Source organism: Asterias rubens, chromosome 8 (genome assembly GCF_902459465.1).
Source record: "Asterias rubens chromosome 8, eAstRub1.3, whole genome shotgun sequence".
Lineage (NCBI taxonomy): Eukaryota > Metazoa > Echinodermata > Asteroidea > Forcipulatida > Asteriidae > Asterias > Asterias rubens.
Window position 1 is genome coordinate 9202807 of NC_047069.1, and position 22758 is coordinate 9225564.

Below are 22758 nucleotides of genomic sequence, written 5' to 3' on the forward strand. Positions count from 1 at the left end.
CTATTAAAGCAAGGATGTAAAATATGTTACACAAATTTACAGTAAAGTAATCACAATGGAAAGCAATTCAAACACAACTTCAATTCCACAAACAGCAGTCTGACAAACAGGCTTTTAGTTACATTGTTAGAAAAGAACTCTGCTAGGGTCGGAAAGTCAGGCCAATAAGTCATTTTTGCAAGAATTCTTGGGTAATACACTCAAGCTCATCTTCACCAGGCTTGGTCCAGGAAGGCTTACTGGCATTTAAAGGTCACTGAAGATCTAAGCTCACAGTATTGTGCAGTGATTCAGAAACTGATGAACACGGATTTGGTTGGAAGTTGTCTGAACTCCTTGTTTTCTTTGGGTCGGTATTGGTTCCAAGCAATGATCCAAGGCTCTCTGCGCTGTAATCACATATTTCCTGTGTGGTTAGAAACCCTGTGACCTAGGCTTTGCAGCCTGAGGAATAACCACACCCCGTTGCATTGAAAAGTGGAGTGTGCAAAGCGCAGATTTTAAACTGTTTCTTCGTACAGCCCTGTATTTACTAGGATTTAGGGAAGGATTAAGTGTTTTTGTGGTGGATTGTCTGTTACATCTTTACAGCGAATTATGTAAACATCCCTCCCTCCTGAATTGTTGAAATAACGATTGGGAATAAAACTTTGATCATCCCACAAACACCTGCTGACTTAAAACAAATCAGTTCTTTGGAAATATTTGGAAAGTAGGGAAACCTAATTTACCGTATTTCTAACCTCGTGAGGGCGTACGTGAACCGAATTCATGTGATGCAAAACAAGTAAACAAACTGGGTTTTTGTTCATTGTTGTTATTCTTATTTTTACGTATTTCGTCATTGATGCAAGAAAACTACGTACAGGTAATTAAATTAAGATGAAACTGTAATTGTGATGCAAGACAATTCCCTGATGAAAGTGCCCCCATGCGATCAAAAATATGGTAAATTCATGTTTCAAAATGGCTTTACATTTTTGTTTAAATTGATTTTTTGGGGTTGAACAAAGAATTGACTAGGGTGGGATTCGAACCAACGACCTCTGGATTAACGTGCCGGCGCTCTACCAACTGAGCTATCTAGCCCTATATTCCCTATTTTGTAAATATATTTGTTCGAGGGATGCCATTTAAATTGTAAGACGTTTATTTGCCTTTTTGAGATATGGCAGACACTATTCGGTGCACTGTTTGGTTTGTGTTCACAGATTTACCCAAACCTACTAGAGACATCATGATAAGTCCACCAAATCTCAAAATGGCTAATTGAGCTATAGTTTTGCAGTCAAAGCCCAAACAATTTCCGATTCTCTTGTTTGCTACTTAGATGCCAGCCTTCTCCAGGTTGGTCCCCCTCACATCGATGTCGACTCCTCTGAAGTCGTCACAACGGAGAACTCCACAGTGGAAGTGAGTTGCACTGGGGCCTTCACTCTCGAGTGGCTGTACCCAGACAGTGTAGCACCCAGAGTTAAACCTACATCAGCGGCTTGCCCAACGTGTCCGAGAGCACTAAGGCACAAGAGTGTGCTGAGGATTGAGACCATGGAGTACACAGACACAAGCCTGTACCGATGTGTGTACGGCAGAGACTCTGATAGCATCTCTGATGAAACATCGGCAGAGATTTATGTGTTTGTAAAGAGCCCAGGTGAGGACTGTTGTGTAGAGGATGTCCAGAAGGAAAAGGCGGGTCCATCGGTGGGGAGGAGGTTTTGATTTCAATTAAAACCTCTCTGCCCTTCTTTTGGGCAGTCTTTCACTGACATCAGACTAGTGTTACTAGAAGGAATTAGTTACTTAGTTCCTTGTCATGGACCCCCTCTTAACACCCTGTGGATCTGCCACATAAACACTAAGTATTCTTTTCCGTTGTGGTTTCTTACTTGATATTTGAAATCAAAAGTCATGTTCCCTTAAGGTGATCTCTCTGCTGCTGCTTCCCAGGTATAACCATAAACTTGGGTAGGATCCCTGGTTGTCTGACAGTTGTCTGAAATGCTAGTATGGTTAGCCTGGGAATATCAGGTAAATGAAGACCATATTTAGACGACATTTCAAAGTTTAAAACTGCAGTGACTCATGGTTGCGCCCTGCAGACCTGATGATTCAATTGAGTTTCCACAAAATTACATCTGGAAATAAATGCAAGTAAATTGGAATAATCTCTTTGAGTTAGAGTCATGAACATCAATTTCAGTTGTACGGTACTGTTGATTGCATTATTACATGATAGGAAACTCCAGATTAAGTTCCTTTTTCGTAGAAGTGCTAGAGCCTTGAACTTTTCATTAATTTTTCCTCTTGATAATTATGCATCGTGATAATCATTATGGATAGAAGTAGCATTTTAAACAACATATGAATAGATTTTTCATATGTATAGACTAAAAACAAATTGTTATTGGTCTGCTACCTTTATGTCAAATATCTGCTAATGCATTTTTCTCTTGGATTTCTTGTGTAGACAATTTGTTTCTGCCTCTTCTTGACAACGAAAACTCCCTCATCATTTTCGGAGACGAGCCATTTGTTATACCATGTCGGGTCACAGACCCCAGCGCCACGGTCACTCTGACCTACGAGCAGGACACTGTAAGAACAGGGAAGAGGCATGGGGTGACCTTTGACCCTCGCATCGGCTTCTCCGTGACTGGCCGAGATTGGGACGGTGTAGTGGCTTGTGAAGGAGTCGCAGAGGGCCAGTCGCACCTTCAGCTGTTTGAGGTTCATCTCGTTGGTAAGGGAATTACTCAAATCTTAGTCGAGTAAACTAAATTCAGGTTTTTTTTTTCTCCATTATTCAGTTTTTTAAGTTTGAGTTAAAAGAGGAGCTGAAACATGACATCTCCACTGTGGTTAAATTTTCTGAAAACAATCTTGCAGAATGTGGCTTGGGCACATACTACTCTACACTTGTTCTTTAGTATTGATATTTGAGACCATAAACTTTTTGGCGTTAACGCTTACCTGTCGGAGCCATGAAATGGTAAACAATTTACCCTTGGGAACAATTTGAGATTTTTGTATTACAAACCATACAGTGTATTTTGCCTAGATTCTGGTGGGAAAAGAAACATTCTGAAACATTGTTTGGAACACTTTTATTTTTCAACGATAATTCCCAAATTTAATAGTTGAAATTTGAACAAAGTTTTACAATGAATTTGTATCCAAAATGGTGAAACCAAGTTGGTTTCTCCAGACCTATATTGATATTTCTTCACTGTTTCTATTTGACAATTATCCAAAAGGCAAATTATCCTACAAATTCCAAAATTCTTCCACTCCACACCCCAGACACAAAGAACCTGTTCCTGCCCATCAGTGATCAGAACCTCCTCGCCAGCAACACCGAGCCCCTGATCATACCGTGCCGCGTTGCAGATCTCCGCACCAAAGTCTCCCTGATGATCGAGTACAACACCCTGGTGGAGCAGGACGGGGTAACGGTCATCTATCACCCAAGTGTTGGCTTTAATGTGACGGCTAACCAGGAACAGTTCCATGGATTCGTCTTCTGCGAGGGGCACCTTGGGAGGGTCCAACAGCAGCAAATGTTCACTGTGACTTATGAAGGTTTGTTTTCGTCAACTTGAAGTGTACTTTTGTAAGAAGTAACGTAGGATCAGTGAACTAGTTTATTATGTGACACAGTTAGTGTTTTTTTTTGCCCAGTCAGATGTAAGGTGGCCCACATTCAATGACTCTTTTGCTCATATATTTGTCAGAATTACTGCACTGTGAATAGTTTTCTTGAAGAAAAAAAAATGTTTTAAAAAGTCCTTTAACATTAATAGATTGTTCTCCTGTTAAAAACAACACAACAAGAATCCTCTTATGTCTTGCTTAAACTTTTACTAACTAAAAAGTATGTCCGAAGTCAACCTTATAAGCTTGCATAATAACCAACAAGTTCTTTGTTGTGTTTATTGAAAATTGGAGCAAATATATTCTTCCACAATCCCCCCCCCCCAAAAAAAAAGAAAAGAAAGAGGGCCATTCTGTTCCATGCGTTTAATTGGTACTTTGTCAGGAAGAAAGGGAAGTAGAGTAGTATACATATGAAGAGTGAAGGTCAATGGAAGGAACAAAGGAAAAGGAAGGAGGTAATTACAACCAAATATAATCATGCTGAGGGGAACCGGTAGGAAGATAAAATAAATAGAAACAACTGGCATTGTAAACCTTGCCCTCCTAGAACACCAGACAATGTACCATTGTAGTGAAGCAAGAAGTTGTGTAGCGAAAGATATAGATGTCTATCTGAGGTCATGTGTGCTTTATATGGGATTACAGTGGCATTTGACAGTTTCCGGAATGTCGGTTTATGGATTGTTCGGAATATAAACTTTGCAACTGTACTTGAGATCGGCCGAATAAAGACTAGACACATTCATGTGTTTAAACGATTGGTGCTAATGGCAACCTTTAACGAAGAGGAGCATGAGAATAAGATTACATTTACTGCATCAAAGGGTTATACATCTTCCTCATAAGGGACAACAATTGATTAAACTTGGTAACAGTCAGTAAGCCATGTGATTTTGCAGGATTTCATCTTATTTCAGGTTTTTCTTAAAGCAGGCCGTCAAGTTTTCTTGGGAGAAATAAAGCAGTCACTATAAAAAGTCCACATTGTGTCCATACTTAAAGTACTATACTTTTTGTGATGTGCACCAAGAGAATTGTAACATTTTGGAGGGTCTGGGTCTAGGGGGGAACAAGGACCGCGAGCCGTTCTGTATCAATGTTCACATTCATCAAATTCATCCCTGTGGTAAATTTTCAACGTGTTATACTGCTGCCATGAACTTTTCTGAGTATGTTTTTGCCGTGTCATCATTAAGGGAAAGCCATGTCATAATCCCTAGAGGTGGAATTTGATTGACTCCAGCCCAGTTCCATTGTTACTAATTGTTTACATCATTAACACAAACTTAGGAGACTTTTCAATCTTTGGATTCCTACTTTATGCAGTGAGTGGGCCGATACCCAAGCCTGAGGTGTACGCCAGCAAAAGAGAAGTGATCCAGGGCTGGGAGGGGTTTGAGGTGACGTGCGAGGTGGATATGCTATCAAGAAGTAGCCTAGATCTCATATGGGACTACCCAGGAAAGGGGGTAAGAGCACAAAGTTTCACAGCCTCCTCTCTTATGATGACTCATCAGGGTTTAGAATACACAGCGTCAGTCCCTGCGTAAAAAAGCTTAATTGTAAACAGAACTCTATTTTTAAGATTCCGGACGGGGCATTGTCTGAGTTTGTACTTTTTATGTGTGTTTGTGGGTAAAGATGGAGCGATAAAACACTTGAAACGTAATTGATGGGGTGTGGTACTTGCAGGACTCTCGAACGTCTTGATTTAAGAGGAAACACCCAGTGATTCAGTTTGAATTGTGCATATATGACTAATGCATTTGATTTGAAACTGATGTTTCTCTAGCTGCCTCCTTTCTCTAACCATAATTGGAAATTGCAAAAGGAACAAAGAAAACAATTGTTTGATCTTCAACTGTTTATGCATACCTACTACTTTTAGACAAATTTAAAAACTTAGACAGAGAGGTGGTGTCCTGGCTAAGCGGTCAAGTGCACTATTGAATTCCCCCTCAACCCCAAATTATTTGTAAATAGTTACTATTTTTTCAGTGTTGTGTCGAGAAAAGCCATTAATCTTGACTCAAGGTCTGCCAGTTTAAAGCTCAGTATAAGGTGTTTCTAATATAAATCAAATGTGAAAACTGTGTTTTGAAATTGTGTGTTCTCTAAAGATGCCTGATGTGGAATACAACTATCGAGAGGAGAAAACATCTCTCTTGATCAGCGAGCCGTTGAGTATCTCTCGCAAGTTCAGCAGTACCCTGTACGTACTGAACACCACTCAGCACGATAACGGCACCTACTTTTGCACAGTGCAAGCCAACGAGGAGGCTGTCACATCAGAGATAGACATTCATGTTTTGTGTGAGTTGGTTTCCTTATCAAATTGGGTATAGCAGTGCAGTCATAGAAATTATTTGCAAAACTACTAAAAAGCAGTGCTGTTAGCAAATCGTCCTTGACAAATATTTTGACTGTATTTACCTGACATCATCACCACAATTTATCTGGGTTGCAGTCTATTTCATGAGTCAGTTTCTTTCTGTGTTATACTAAAAAAATGACATGCACATGATTACAAGCTGATTAAACCTTTACAAACTGTTTTACTCCTGAAAGGGCAGACCTGGGCAGACAGTAACATTTAGACACATGTTTTAGACAGCTAATTTAAATAAATTTTTCAATTTTGTGTGAATGTAGGCAACACAAATAAGCTGCATTTAGGTGTTTTTCAATTGATTTAAAAAGAATTGCTTTTAGACTTTCCGTTTTTTTTTTTTAAGTTTTATTCAAAATCTGTCCCAGCTCCTGGCCTTAGGATTACAAGGGGTTATGTCCTCTGTTGCCCTTGGTCTTAGCAAAGCCTTTGTGACCCCTTAAAAAGTTTCCCACCAAATAAAATTCCATGCATGCAGCTTTGTTTGTAGCAGTTAAAAACAAAACAAATCTGTTTTCCCACGGTCACTTACAATCACAAGCCATTCTTCAAGCAGGCAAATTGTTATCCAAAAGTATTCCGGAGACCCTGGAAAACTGTTTAAGAAGGTAAAAGAATGTGAACTCCGTTAAATGGACACCAATACGCCCTCTTCATCTGATACTTGGTGATCAGAGAATGATGAAAGTCGATTTAGATCCCCCCCCCTCTTCAGAACAACAAAACACTGCTTTCGAAATGGCATTCCTTTTCCTGTAAAAGTCCTTGGAAAGTAATCTGGAAAAGAGTTCAAGTGAAAGTATGTGAACTTGTAAGTTTCAGGTCACACTCTTGCCACAAACAGTAATTTCCACTGACTGTGAATACAGTCAAAGGATGTCAAGCAAATGGCCAGATGTAAATTTACATTTCTGGCTAAAATGGATACTTAAATTTGTGGATAGTTTAAGAAAAGGACCACTAATGAGTTTTGGGAACTATCGCCCTGTGAGGGTTTTTTACCTGACTTTTCTTGTAGAATAACTTGCAAACTGACACTTTCACTTCTACAATTTGATCATACTCAAGTAACAGTACAATAATGCATCATAATGACAGTTCTGTATAATTGTATTAAGTTCTTTCTGTGTAGTGTAGTTGATGGCCTGACGTTTCAACACTAGCAGAATATTTCTAGAAGTCTAAATGACAACACAATAAACATAAATAGGTAACTAATTGTTATAAGCAGTGAATGTTAACTTGAATGTTAACTTTTTCTGTCATTTAATCATATCGCTCAAGAAAACATCTCCACATTTGTTTTTTTCCAGCTGGAACCCGCCTCCATGAAGTGGGTCCTCCACATCTTCAAGACGTCACATCCTCTCCTCTTAGCATTTCCAGGGGAGAGGTCCTGGAGCTTACCTGCTCCGGCGCCTACACCCTAGAGTGGATCTACCCCCAGAGTATCCAGTCCCATGTCTTCTTGTCATCCAGAGCTTGTCCTATGTGCTCTTCAGCAACCAAACACACCAGCGTCTTACGGGTTGAGAGTATTGAATACAGTGATTCTGGTAACTACCAGTGTGTGTACAGTCGCTACATGAACCATATCAACAGCGGTACAGCTGTGCAAGTTGATGTTCTTGTCACTGGGAGAGGTATGTTACCCCCCAAAATATGTTTTTTATTTTTTTATTTTAGCCCTGTTTTTACTTTTTGAATAAAGATATATTATTTTCCAATGATACATGAATCTTTGCATGCTGGACAATGATACAAGGAGAAAGCTTGTCATTTTCGTGACGAACTTAAAAAAAATTAACCAGTTAAAGGAGTTTTAGAGAACTTACTTTGGAAATAAATTAAAAATCTCTTAAGTATTCAGTAAGAATATCTTTGCAAGATAGTTATCTTCATTTCTGACATTTGTCCGAATAGATGGCAGTCTTCTCGATGTCGGACCCCCACAAATTCTGACCAACTCTTCCGAGATCGTCATCACGAGCAATGACACGATGGAGTTAGAGTGTACAGGTGCCTACACCCTTGAGTGGTTATTCCCAGCCAGCGTAGCCCCCAGGGTCATATTGACTGCAGTAGCTTGCCCAACGTGTCCCCAGTCTGTCAGATACAGGAGCATGCTTCAGATTGATCGAATGGAGAGTCGAGACACTGGTTCATATCGATGTGTGTACAGCAGGCAGCTCAACAGCATCAGCAATGAGACATCAAGTGGGATTTATATCTACATCAAAAGTAAATAGTCAAGTTCTTTATTTCAAAACCTTTTGAAAGAATACCCTTCTGGGGATTGAGACTGTTTTGTTTTAGCATCAGGGAATTTGTTTGCTAAGCAAAACTAAGCAGGATATCAGTTGCATTTTGTATGTGTTAAATGGTATTTTAGCCTGTAACATTATTTTCGTAAGTATCATTTTGTTGTGCAAGGGCAACTTTTTATGTTTGAAGCAGCTGTATGAAATTGGGCCCTTGGTTTATGTACAGCTTAAATGATTTTATTTCTTTTTTTTCAACGCTTTTACTTGGTAGCTGTTTCAATATCAAAGAATAAAGCTTTCATAGTTTGTTTTCCTTTCAGTTGTCAAACTGGTTTTGTCTTTTACCCTTTTTTCAGTCATTGTAGAATTTTATCAATACATTTATTTTTGTAAACAACCTTGCCACCCATTGCAGTCATTGGTTGAAATTGTCTTTCTGGAATTATTTTGTTGTGATTAGGTTCTGACAGCTTATTCCTGCCACTTCTGACGAATCAGAACGTCCTAGCAGTTCTTGAGAATGATCCTTTTGTCATACCGTGTCGTGTGAGTGACCCTCAAGCCACTCTAACCCTGGACATCAACGACCACCAGATGCTTGGTGCAGAGGTAGGGGCGTGGTATGATCCACAGGTAGGCTTCACCATGCCACCTGCCAGCTGGAGTGGACGTGTGGTGTGCTATGCTGAAGCTGGGAATGTAATGGATGAACAGGCTTTTACACTCAGCCTGGAAGGTGAGTGATCAAGTTGTAAACAATTCTTGAATTACTTTGAAGGACTCAATGCAAATCTAAACATACTTGTCCCTAATTCATGCAGTAGAAAACATTGTTTAAAATGTGTTTGCTTAGAAGGTGAGTGATCAAGTTGTAAACAATTTCTGCATTACTTTGAAGGACTCAATGGAAATCTAAACATACTTGTCCCTTAATTCACAGTAGAAAATATTGTTTAAAATGAATGTGATTGCTTAGCTAAAACTAAGCAGGATATCAGTTACATTTTGTAGTTTAAAATAGTATTTCAGCTTGTAACCTTACTCTGGTAAGCATCCATCATTTTGTTGTGGACGTGTTGTGTGATATGCTGAAGCTGATAATGTAAGGGATTTGACTCAATGCAAATCTAAACATACTTGTCTTTAAAAAAAAAACAAGCCGCACATCATTTCCCTATATCCTTGTGAGGAAGGTCATTAATAATCACAGTGCACCACCCACGTCGACCTACCCCTTAGGTTTGGGACTTCTTTGCTTCTTTACCCCTCATGTTTGTTCCCGACTGACACAGTTCAGTCAGCGCACACTTCCACTGGGATCCTGCCTTTACATTTCCTTGAGTGGATCTTCAAATTAATTACATTATATGAACTTACAGCATCATGGTCCCTTTTTTCCCCTCATGAAGACAGTCGGAGCATGATCAAAACATCCAGTTACTCCACTGGTTCCTTTCTACACAACTCTTATAACAGGTTGCTTCCACTGTCAAACTCCTTGTAGGCTGTGCTCCAACCATGCCGGTTTTCCAGTTTTACTTTTCCATTTGTTGTTCTGTTGATATTTCTTTTCCTGTTGTTTTCTATATTCCTTTCCAGCGCATAGACACTTAGCAGTGATATGTGCTATACAAATTTTGTTGATTATTTGTTTTAATTATTAAATTTTTTCAAAGAATGGTTTCAGAGGAACTTTCTCAAATATTGACCATTGTTACTTGTTCATTTTGAGTAGGCTGAAGAGCAATTTTACCTCAGTGTTTGATGATGATAAGAAGATCATTGATTCACACTTGCTTAATAAGATTATGAAGAATATTCCTTTTGACTGCTATTGATTGATCTTTTTTGTAAAATGTTATTCTTCATCTCTTGGTCTGATCACAGTCGGCAACGCTCAAGATCAGCTCAACATCATGGGTCCTCCTCGCTTCCAGGGTACCCCGTCCCATATGGCCATTGTCGATGGAGACACCCTGGAGCTTACCTGCTCTGGTGCCTACACCTTGGAGTGGAATTACCCTCAAAGTATCCAGGCTCATGTGCTCCTCTCTTCCAGGGCTTGCCCGACCTGCCCGACTCACTCTCAACATACGAGTGTTCTTCGTGTTGAGAATGTTGGATACAGCGACTCTGGGAACTATCAGTGCATGTACAGTCGGTATTTGAAGCATACTAACGGCGAAACAGCCACACAAGTTGCTGTGATTGTAACCAGTAATGGTGAGTTAATATTCAGTAAAAGTTAACGCCTGCTGTTCTACAGTTGGCAACAAAAGAGATGGATATCATTCGGCTGGTTTTAAACAAACATTCATGATGATTTTGTTTTGTTTTTAAAGTGATGTTACAATATCGTTTTAGGTGTAGATTCTTTCCAAGTTGCTGAATGTGAAGAAATATAAACAAAATAACTTGAAATTAAAATATTTCTCCAACTTTGCTTGTAGATACCAACCTTCATCATGTAGGAGCCCCCATCATCCACATTGAAACCCCCGATCTTACAGTCACTGAGAACTCAACAGTTGAGCTGAACTGCACCGGAGCCTACACCTTAGAATGGAACTATCCTTCCTCTACAGCCCACAAGATTACCTCTACCTCCACAGCTTGTCCAACCTGCCCCCCTGATCTGCGTCATCAGAGTATCTTGAGGATCGAGGACATGATGTCATTTGACACCAACGCTTATCAGTGCGTCTACAGCCGCTTCTTGGGTAATGCGAACAACGGTACATCCGCCGAGGTCTATATCTTCGTACGGAGCAACGGTGAGTTTGTTATGTATAGATAGTAATTTTAGTTAGATAGCGCTTCCTCTCTGCCTGCCTGTATGACAAGACGCATTCTTCTTGTATAGAAACTGATAACAATATGCTCACTTTGACACATGTAGATGTAAGGGGATATGATGTGATGCGATGACCTGACAAGTTGGCAGAGTATAGGCTAAAACTGTATGTAGTTTTTATGGGGTTGGAAGCATGGTATGACAAGGTAACTTTTGCAAAAAGATTGACCAGGGGTCGATTTCACAAAGAGTTAGGACTAGTCCTAGGAGATTTTAACAGATAAATGCTAGTCCTAAGTTAGGATGAGTAACTCTTCCTAACTCAAGATAAGTCTAGTCTTAACTCTTGGTGAAATCCCCCAGGTTTTGAATATACACAGAGGCTTTGGTGCCAATTTTTAAAGTTCTCATAGACTTTAAGATTTTCTAATGGGGTGCTAGGAGTTGTTAACATAACAAGTTTATGCAAAACTTTTTCATTTTGCTATTGTGTGTACCATACTTTCAAATCTGCTTTCCTGAGGATGCATTTGAACTAAGTAAAATTGAGTTGCTTAAACTTAACTATTTCAGGCATTTTGAAGTTTAACTTTTTCCCTGACTACTTTTAAAAGAAAAAATAAACCCAAAGTGAACAATTTGAAATGTTATTTTGATTTGATGTAAACACAGATCCTTCAAAGCTATTCTTTACTGAGTCACCTGATATGTTCACTTCCCTCCACGTCCTGGAGAATGAGCCGTTTGTCGTCCCGTGTCCAGTCAGCGATCTAGAGGTTCCTGTTAGACTCCTCCAAGGTGAGGTAGATGTAGGGGAACAACTGGGGGCAGTGTTTGACCCTAAGGTGGGCTTTAAACTCCAGCCCAACGAGTACCATGGACTAGTATCATGCTCTGCTTACTCTGGTGACAGTCACACCGAGCAGATATTCCTCCTTTTTTATGAAGGTAAGTTGAGGTTATTATTATTAATATTATTATTTATTCAGCTATTTTAACGATACAAGACAATACAAAAGTACTTTCAGATGGGCTAGGAGAAACAAAAGCAAAGTAATTACTGTAGTCTGTAGACCTGCCTCCCCACATCTGGTTGAATGGGAAAAGGAAGATAGTGTTTCTATAGTTTGTATATTGTCAAAATCGCTGGCTGGTATGTTTAAAATGTCTACAACAGACTTGGGGAAAAGACATTTAGAGCGGAATATTCAAATAATTTGTAAAAGTAGCGATTGAATATCTTGAATTTTTTTGTTTGAATCTTTGTTTTTATAAGTTATTTAAACCAATTCAATTGTTACCATTGCAGCTAAATCAAGCAATCCAAATCCCCATGTAGTTGCCAACAAACAACAAGTTCTTCGAGGCCAAGAGGGTTTCAGGGTGACATGTACAGTAGACTTGCCACTCGGGAGCTCTGTGACAACAACCTGGTCCTACCCAGGCAAAAGGGTGAGGCTCTTTGCATTGATCATCTCAGAAATGTCAAACTTGAGAAGCAATTCGTCTGCTCAGAAATATAAGGTCATATTGCAAATTGTATGGGTTTGATTAAGTTGCTTTTGCAGATTATGTTTTTTTTTTATCAAGAGTGGTCTTCAAAGATGTTTGGCTGAAGTTTCTAAGTAAAATATTTATTTGTTAGTTTTTATTTATTTTTTTTAAATGTATATATCTGCAATTTTCATTGAATGACCCTTTGATTTAACGAATTGACCGACGAATAAATAATAGTTAGCACACTAAACTTCCTCTGCAATATTGCTTTGCTTCTTAAAATTAATTTGACTTGTTCACCCATTTTCAGAGCAACCCATCCAGTTCTAACTACAGCGTTAAAACAGCCACTGAAGAAGTTGAGGAATCTTACGAAGGACAGAGCAGAACCATCCATCGCTTCACCAGCGTGCTGCACGTGAAGAACGCCACCCTGCATGACGATGGAGAATATACATGCACAGCTCAAAACTACAAGGGAAAAAAGTCTGTCTCACTCAATGTTACAGTTCTAGGTAAGAAATGGACGGTAAACTGAGTTGCTTTTCAAATTGTCCTCATTATGGCTTACCAAATACTTCCATAAATTAGTGTAGTTTTTTTTTGTTAACGGTCTTTCCGAATTCAGGATTAACAGAAAGAGCTTTTTGTAACACTTGTGTCAGGCATGCAACGTTTCCTCGGATCTGCTAACTTCCTTGATTTTTACTTTTGTAAAACACTGTACAAATTCTTGTGTGTTTTGGAGTTTGTGAGGTTTTCGTAAAATCCCAATTGCATGCCTGTATTTAATGGAGACAACCCTAGCATTTTCCAGCCCGCTCCAATATTGTGTAAACCTAGATGGAAATTTTGTTTACAAAATACACACACATTATTGTTTACTAGTCCATTCGAATTTTATCCTGGATGGTGGATATGAACTCACACATTTGAAAACTCTTCAGCTACAAATAAACATTGTAAGGTCAGCAGGCCTGCAATGCAGATCGAATTCTGGGACTGAACTCAGAATTTTTTATTTGAAAAAGCTCTAAGATTCATCCACAGATGTGCTAGCCATGTATCAATCATAATTGCCAAGTAAAATGTTTTGTAAAAAAAAAAAAAATCATAAATACTTATTTTTGGAAGAGGAGTCTTATATAAGCCCAGTTCATCCTTCTTGAGGTTAAAGCCATGTTTTTTCTGCGAATGTTCCACAGGAGTCGAGCACATTTCAAGTAATGCAAATTATTCGTTGCAAACTTTTGAGGTCAAAATTCGCTTCGCATTCCTAGGAAGTATGAACCAAGCTTTATCGCTTTTAGAAATCCAGTCCTCCCTGGGTTAGAAGAGACAAGATTTTAAAAAAACAGAGCTGAGATGTTTACGTCGATGTGTAATCCTGATTCTGATTCATTTTTCCTCTAGATCCAGGGATGTTATTCCTACCGTCTAGCGAGCGCATTGTCAAGGCAGACGACCTCTCACCCTTTGTTATTCCCTGCCGCACCGCCAACCTCAATGTCCAAGTGTCCCTGGTCATTGGCTATGAGTCTGTGGTCGTCCAAGATAACCACACGGTCATCTATGACCCTAAGGTGGGCTTCAATGTGACAGCCAATCAGGAGCTGTTTGATGGACTCGTACGCTGCGAGGGACAACTTAGAAACATTCAGCAACAGCAAATATTCACAGTGTATTATGAAGGTAAAAAGTCCAGAACACGCTTGGCAGGATTTTGGTATTTGTTTTTTTAAGTAAAACAAAAATATGAAAATTTGTGATTTATTGATGTTATGAAGACTTTCTACTTTCCGACCAGGTAGTAGTTTAAAAGCAGGACAGTTCTTTTCAGAAATGGAAAGTCTCCCGAAATCCGAAAATCTACTCAATGGTAGTAGAATATAAATAGCAAGATGGTGCCCTAAAGAGAAAAATGTACCTGGCCAGTAGACACACATATCGTAAAATATATTTTTAATGTTGGTCCGGATGTTCACTCCAAAGCCAATCTGCGGACACTATGGAAAAGCCAAAAGTTTACAAGCTGAAAAACTCATTTGAAATAAAAAAAAAAATTTGCAACAATTTGTTTCAACCACAGTCAACAGTCCGCTTGCCAAACCGAAGATACAAGCCAGCAAAACTGAGGTGATCCAGGGCTGGGAAGGGTTTGAGGTGACGTGTGAGGTAGATATGCCATCAAGAAGCAGTCTAGATCTCATATGGGACTATCCAGGAAAGGGGGTAAGTTGTTCCAAAAGATTAACCCCTCTCTCCTCCTCTCTCTCTGTCCTGGAGTGACAGGGTTTGGAATAAACAAAACAATTCTGACATTGTACATGCTGATTGATTAGTCTGCGACAGGGGGTCGTTTTCGTTGGTTGTTGAGAGGCCTGCCAACAACAAAATTGCAAAAACGTTTTTTAAACTACACAGAAGTCCCTAGTGAAGTACATTTGGAGGTACTCCAAGTTGTTGTTTGGCTTGCTCTAGGCATGGGAGCCCGGAAGTCCACAATGTGATTTGGAATAAGTTTGACAAAACAGCACTGCGGCGTACCTTTAAAAAAGCCAGTGATGAGAAGATGCAAAAGGTTTTATGTGATGGATAAATTCCTGTTTTCAAATCATTCTCAAGACAGTTTGTTAGATCATGCTATATGTTTTTACAGGCGCTCACAGTGTCATTCAAATCTGTAATATTTCATTGCCAACTTGATCCCCTTGCTGCATAAATCAGGTAATTCTGTTCTAGTTTTATCAGCTTGTCCCAGGAAAAGTATGAGTAACGTTTTGAGTTAGATTGAAAACAGACACGTTCCATTTCTCAGACGAGGGTTTGTTTTGATGGCTGATAACTGACTTTGTATGTTTTGAATGAGTAAAGTGCAATGTCAAAAACTGTTAGCCGTCAGGGAGTTTGAGTCTGCCACGAAGGCACTTTATTATTTAAAGGTTAAGTACACTGCAGTTGTGAAAAATTGAAAGGGTCTGTATACATTTGATAATGAGACTGAAAATTATTGCCAATAAAAACTTACGTGGTACGAGTTAAAGCAGCTTTGGATAGTACAATGCATTTTGAGAAACATTTCACTTCATAGTATTACGGTTATAGAAAAAGTTATCTATTTTTTTATCCCCTAAAACCTGATTATAAGAAGTGTTACAGCGGTAACAGGTCCTCACAAAAATCTATTGCAAGTGTTTCCATACCAAGCATTTAAGCTGTTTAACAGTCTATGTATATCTTGTTCTATGTCATTAATAGGGCTGCCAAATCTCCTTGATTCTGCAGAAAGGTTCCTGAAAATAAACTATGTTCTGATGAATAAATTTGAAAGTCTCCCTGATCATGGAAATATTTTCCTTATTATAATGAATGTAATTCTAAATATTTTCCGGATTGTTGTGCAAAATCTCCCTTCTCGCAAGATGCAGCTTTTGGCAGCTCTGTATCCATCCATCCCATACCCTTTCTTTAAAACAATTGCAGCCAAAGTTCACAAAATGATTCATATATAGAATTGTGTTCAAGGTTAAGAGGAAGGAAATAATGGGAAATGAAGTGAAATTGAGCTTTGTGTAACCTGGGAATTCAGTTTCCCCATGTCCATCATTTAGTTTTCTCTTTGGAGTCTGCAAATAGACATTTGGGGGGAAAAAGTTCACGATATCAATTGATGTTGACTAGGCAGTTTTTAAATACATGTTGGTCGACAGAATAAGTGGTCCATTCATCACAACAACAATATTCTTTGAGTGGTGTTACAAGTTCTTTATACTTTATAAAAAAAGGTAATGATTCTTAAAGCAAACTCAACAAAATGATGAACAAAAGACTTTTTAGCCACCTTTTCCAATTGCATCAGGTTTTTCTTCTCATGACATAATTTGAGAACACACAATGTTCATGTTTACTTTAATAAAGGTCTCATTTTAATTAGTTTGGTGATGTTTTTTCAGAAAAACCTAAAACGCATAATATTGTAAGTTTATTCATTGATATAAATAGGATTCGAACTGCCTCTAGCTACTGCGCAAGCTTGTTGGTTTAGTGATAAATTTCCGCACTTGCAAGGCGAAGGTTGTTGGTTCGAATCCCATCTGAGTAATATGCAGGTGGAATTTGTCAGAGAATTCTAGGAAAGTACCGAGATTCAATGTCTAAGAACACATCTCGATGTATGGGGCAAACATAATTAATGTACCTGAAAAGAGTTATCTGAACATTCCCTTTCTCTTTGCATTTCAGATTGCAGACTCTGAATCCAACTATCGAGAGGAGAGAACGTCACGTCACATCACTGAACCCTCCAGGATCTACCAGAAGTTTGTCAGTCACCTCTTCGTTGCCAATTCTACAGAGTACGACAGCGGGTTGTACGTATGTATGGCAAAGAAAAACCTGGAGAGTGTTTCAACAGAGATTCACATCAATGCAATACGTAAGATCTGCTTTTAAACAAGTTTCCCCTGGTATCAAAATATTGTGTAAATTTACTGAAGAAACATGGTGTTTCTAAGGAGATGCCCAGAAGCCACTATGGCTAAAGCTATGCCACCCTCATTTTAACTTGTCGGATTCTTGACAGAATGTTGGGCAATTATATGCTCAGACTCTAAATTATAAACAACCAAGCTTTGTTGTGTGTATACAAGCCACATTCGTCAACTAAGCTTTTTGTTCATAACCCCCAGCAAGCATACGTAGTTGTGATTGGACAATGTGCTCATGAGATTGTGGATACCGAGAAGACAAAAACTACGATTCAATTGACATCCTCTTTTTGTGTTTTTGACTGCAGCTGGAGATGAGCTTCGAGAGAGGGGTCCTCCCCGCTTCCAAGGTTCCCCGTCCCATCTGACCATCATCGATGGAGACACCCTGGAGCTTACCTGCTCTGGTGCCTACACCCTGGAGTGGAATTACCCTCAGAGTATTCAGGCCCATGTGCTCCTCTCCTCCAGGGCTTGCCCGACCTGCCAGACTCACTCTCAACATACGAGTGTTCTGCGTGTTGAGAATGTTGGATACAGCGACTCTGGGAACTATCAGTGCGTGTACAGTCGGTACATGAAGCATATTAATAGTGGAACGGCCAAACAGGTCACCGTGATCATCACCAGCAATGGTTAGTTGCATCCTCATCTAAAGTTTAGTTTGATTTCAATGTTAACTTTAACACACTTATTTGTATTTGAAAAATGAAATTGTAATTACAACGACTTGCTACAGGGTTTTTTTATTTTCAAGAATATAAATCAAATTTAAAAAGGAGGTTTTTCATACACAAATATGTATGCTTCGTTGAGCTTGTTTTGGATACGCCTGAGACTTCCTTAGTGTTTGTTGACAAACAATTTCTTGATGGTTATTTGAATTATTTGTTCAGACACTCACCTTCACAAAGTGGGAGCACCCATCATCCACATAGACACGCCTGACCTGATAACCACTGAGAACTCCACTGTCACGCTTACCTGCACTGGAGCCTACACTCTGGAATGGCTGTACCCTTCGTCCCTCGAGACTGAAAAGATTACCTCTACCTCCACGGCGTGTCCAACCTGCCCCCCTGCCCTCCGTCATCAAAGCATCTTGAGAATTGAGAAGATGATGTCGATGGACACCAATGCGTATCAGTGCGTCTACAGCCGGTTCTTAGATAACATCAGCAATGACACATCTGCCGAGGTCTACATATTTGTACGTAGCAACGGTGAGTTTTTTGTACACAGATTACTCTTTCTTTGTGCTCAAGTAACAAGAAGCACCATGCTTGTGCCACCTAACAAAGATAACTGGTGGTAAATAACAACTTATTGTGGCAACACATTTTATACTGTAATTATTCTCAAAATATGTGATGTGTTTGCATCTTTAATGCACACACACACACACACTTTAAATAAAAGTACAATGTATGTGTACAACATAGTACCAAGACGGTGCCAAGACAGTACCAAGACGGTACCAAGACGATGCCAAGACGGCGCCATGAGGGTGCCAAGATGGTACCAAGACGATGGCAAGAGGGTACCAAGACGGCGCCAAGATGGTACCAAGATGGTACCAAGACGGTACCAAGACGGTACCAAGACGGTACCAAGACGGTACCAAGACGGTACCAAGACGGTACCAAGACGGTGCCAAGACCATACCAATGCAATACAAAGATGGTACCAAGACGGTACCAGGATGGTACCAGGACGGTGGCAAGATTGCAATAATGTGTTATCTCTGTTAAGTTAACTAAATAGTTTTGTCTTCCTACCACTTTCCTTTTATCCCCTCAACAGATCCAAGCAAACTTTTCCTGTTTCGTAAACCTGACATCCAACCCGCTCTCAACATCTTTGAGGGTGAGCCGTTTATTGTCCCCTGTCAGGTCAGTGACCCCACGGCTCACGTCATGCTCGAGAAAGACAGCAGGAATGTTGGGGAGGAGGTTGGAGCAGTTTATGACCCTAAGGTTGGCTTCAGAGTCCAGTCCAGCCAATGGCAAGGCATCCTGGCTTGCACTGCTTACTCTGGTGTTAATTACACCAAACAGATATTCATCACATTTTTTGAAGGTAAGACCTTGGAGGGGATCTAAATAGATTTTCTTTGTTAAGGCAAAGAACGTGGAATTTAGAGAACGCCAACAAATTGTAACAATTCCAAAAAAAGTGCCACTAAAAACATATGGATTGCATTTGATGCTTTTGAGATGTTATAAGTTCATGTTTGAGAAATATTTTCAATATATTCAAGAGTATATTTATTTTCATGTACCTTTGTCCAAGAGACAAAACAAATTTTTCGAGGGCATTTTGGTGAGAGTGATAATTGTGTTAAATTTAGGAAGAGGAAAAAAAGTGGCCTTTCATCTGATCCTAGCAGAGTCTTTTTCCAAGGCTAAAACAAAATTGTTGAAGGACATTTTTATAAGAAGAATTACAATTAAAAATGTTTTTTCAAAAACCTTCAGAAATTTCAATGCACTTAATGATTGCAATATCTGTTTGGCAGCAATATCCTACATGCCAAGTCCACAGGTTTTTGCAGATAAACAGCAAGTTCTACAAGGGCGTGAGGGTTTCCAAGTGACATGTGTCGCAGAGGCACCGCTCAGCACCTCCATGACAGAAACATGGTCCTATCCCGGCCAGGGGGTAAGACGTTTGTTTCCCTCTGAGAATATTTTCCCAAACTATTATTGTTGTTGATAATAAACTACACAGTCAAACAATTCTTTGCCAGTTGAGTAAGCCAATAGTGATCATCAAAGGTTTTTTTTATCTACTCTAAAGGGAGAGTAGACTGTTGGTGTTCTTCTTTCCCCCCCTCATTGTTTTATCATTTATGTTGCGCATAGAAGCTCTTACATTATCCGCCATATAAATTTGTTGTATTATTCTAATTATTATTATTATTATTATTATTATTATTATTATTATTATTATTATTATTATTATTATTATTATTATTATTATTATTATTATTATTATTATTATTATTATTATTATTATTATTATTATTATTATTATTATTATTATTATTATTATTATTATTATTATTATTATTATTATTATTATTATTATTATTATTATTATTATTATTATTATTATTATTATTATTATTATTAAAATATTATGGATCATGAAATCTTACTTGGTAAAGAGCAATGGTGAGCTGTTGTGATTATAAAACCTTATTTGAATCTGAGAAAGGCTTCAGTCATATGAGGCTTTTCAACAATGGTGCTATTTCTTGCAATAATTTCCTTTCAAATTCGATGATCAATTGAGCCCAATTTTATAAGGGTTTGTTATTTCATACATATGTTGGGATACCCCAAGTGAGGACAATACAATACAATAAAATATTCAAGTACCAAAAGCATACCCTGCCTTGAAATGTATTCCCTCCTCATCTTGTACCTGTTTTGTATTATCCTTATTTGACTCTCTTCAGAGAAACCAATCTGAGACCAGCTATGAGATACAGCAAACCTCCTCAGAAGAGACCCAACTCCACAAGGGTCAAAGCAGATCATTCCGTCGCTTCACCAGCGTGCTTCATGTGAAGAATGCCACAAAGTATGATGATGGAGAGTATACATGCACTGCGCAAAACTACAAGGGAAAGAAATCCGTCTCACTGAATGTAACTGTCCTAGGTAAGCCCACTGAATTCTCCTCACTTTGTGAAACCATAGGGGTAAGGTCCAGCGTTTTGCTGAAAGATAAAAAAATTGACAAGATAGAGAAAATTGACAGGAAGTTTTCATGAATTATTATTATTATTATTTTATATATCTGATGATGAAACTAAGAATACCTCACTCCGAGGCCTGCTTGCTCTGTGATCCAGGAAAAAACAGGGTTAATCCCTACTATTCCATGAGTGTTGCGGGTTCTTTTACGTGCACTACATGTACCATCCTAGTACACAAGACCTACAGCTTAATTTTCCATCCAAACTACAAAACAATATGGTAAAGTAACAAGGACACAAGTAAAGTAACAAGTGCTTCGACCGGGACTCGAAAACCACACTCTGCTGATCAGAAACACCAGAGCTTGAGTCTAATAGACATGATCAATTCAAACAAATACTAATCACATACATCATAACCTTTTCTTAACTTAAATTTCACTTTGTGTATATTCAAGACCTACTTGCAACTGTTATTGTGTTGATGACAATTAAGAAACCAGAACAAACTTGTGTGTTTTCCTCTCCTACACAAAGAGCATGGTTACATCCGAATCAAAGCTATCCGAAGTCAATCCAGCGAAGACCCGATGGAGGTTGTACGTGACAACTACGGCTTCCGTATCTCCTACTACTTTGAGGGCTACCCCAGGCCAAAGCTCAACTGGCTGAAGGACGGCAAGAACCTCTCAGAGAGTAATATCCCCAACGACTACAAGACGAGGTTCAGGGACGACATTGCCCTGGTGCGCTTCTTCGAGGTGACGGATGCGCACGCAGGCAACTACACATTAGTAGCTAGCAACAAGGACGTTACTGTTACAGAGAATGTAGTCGTGGTAGTAAATGGTAAGATGAAAGTTGAACTGTTGATTTGTACTATTTGAACAAATAATAGGATCAAATGATTTGCGTGAATAACGAACCAAATATTTAGTTAATTTTGTATTTATTCTGAGTGGGCTTTGGATACGTAGCATCATGCGCCGTTTGCAAAGTATACAGGCCTGGGCCCAATATCATGGCTCTGCTTACCAGGGAATTCCCCGCTAACGGTGCTTATATGGTTCCCTAAAGCAGATTTGGGCAGTATAAGTGCATAATTCAACGGTATACCAGAAGCAGAGCCATGAAATTGGTCCTTGGTACTTGGTTCTTGTTAGGGCAAAGCAGTTTTACCTTATTAACAGAACAGGTGCCTCTATGTGGGAAAATTGAAAAGTTTTACTGGAACATTTCAAAATGGTACCAAGGCAAGGATCAAGCCTGCGTTAATATAAAAGATTCTGTGCAAAAACTTACCTCATGTGAATATTCATCCACAGGGCAAGGTTGCTTTTGCTAACTTGCACCTCAGTATAGTCCAACAAAACCTTGCTACAAACCAGAGTCTGTGATGATCAAACATTCCCCTCATCTCAAACAATTCTTACTCCTCAGTGTGCAAAACTCACACAGGCCTGGGCCCAATATCATGGCTCTGCTAACCATGATTGCTTTGGCTCCTTAGTACAACATTAAACTTTCCCTCTTTTAAAACTTCTTACTCCTCAGTCAAACCAGAGGTGAGCATCACTTCCTGGCCGCTAACGACAAACACTGATCCTCCCCTCTACACGCTGGATACAATGTACCACTTCAACTGCAGCGCCACTGGACGACCCATGCCGACAGTACACTGGAAGTTCATGGTGTGTCCCAACATCTCCAACGTCTGCAACAGCAACAAGAAGAACAGTCGCTGGACCCCGGTGGAGAGCGACCAAGTGCCGGGCCAACAGGCATTGCTTCAAGTGGCTGCCTCGTACCCAAGGATCTATCGCTGCTGTGCTGAGTCTCCTAAATTTCCCTCACCTGATAACAACTGTAAAGACATTCACTTCAGAGTTACTGGTGAGTCTTTCAAACCCAGGACCATTTATTCAGGGAATGTTTGATAATTTTCTCAAAGTCTTTAGAGCTTG

The 22758-nt window shown here is 39.3% G+C and overlaps 1 protein-coding gene across 1 annotated transcript in view; it reads left to right on the top strand.

The window, feature by feature from the left end:
* The window catches only part of LOC117293569 (hemicentin-1-like), a 54043-nt gene that overhangs the window by 16084 nt on the left and 15201 nt on the right, over positions 1–22758 (top strand). Inside the window, exons 7-29 of the mRNA XM_033775928.1 lie at positions 1331–1654; positions 2471–2743; positions 3304–3582; positions 4984–5126; positions 5778–5970; positions 7360–7689; positions 7970–8287; positions 8771–9046; positions 10198–10533; positions 10761–11084; positions 11777–12052; positions 12414–12556; positions 12912–13116; positions 14015–14293; positions 14691–14833; positions 16844–17036; positions 17397–17723; positions 17985–18311; positions 18892–19167; positions 19607–19749; positions 20552–20756; positions 21332–21643; positions 22349–22687. Of these exons, the coding sequence (XP_033631819.1) occupies positions 1331–1654; positions 2471–2743; positions 3304–3582; positions 4984–5126; positions 5778–5970; positions 7360–7689; positions 7970–8287; positions 8771–9046; positions 10198–10533; positions 10761–11084; positions 11777–12052; positions 12414–12556; positions 12912–13116; positions 14015–14293; positions 14691–14833; positions 16844–17036; positions 17397–17723; positions 17985–18311; positions 18892–19167; positions 19607–19749; positions 20552–20756; positions 21332–21643; positions 22349–22687 (5964 nt within the window). The remainder of the gene's footprint in view (positions 1–1330; positions 1655–2470; positions 2744–3303; positions 3583–4983; positions 5127–5777; positions 5971–7359; positions 7690–7969; positions 8288–8770; positions 9047–10197; positions 10534–10760; positions 11085–11776; positions 12053–12413; positions 12557–12911; positions 13117–14014; positions 14294–14690; positions 14834–16843; positions 17037–17396; positions 17724–17984; positions 18312–18891; positions 19168–19606; positions 19750–20551; positions 20757–21331; positions 21644–22348; positions 22688–22758) is intronic.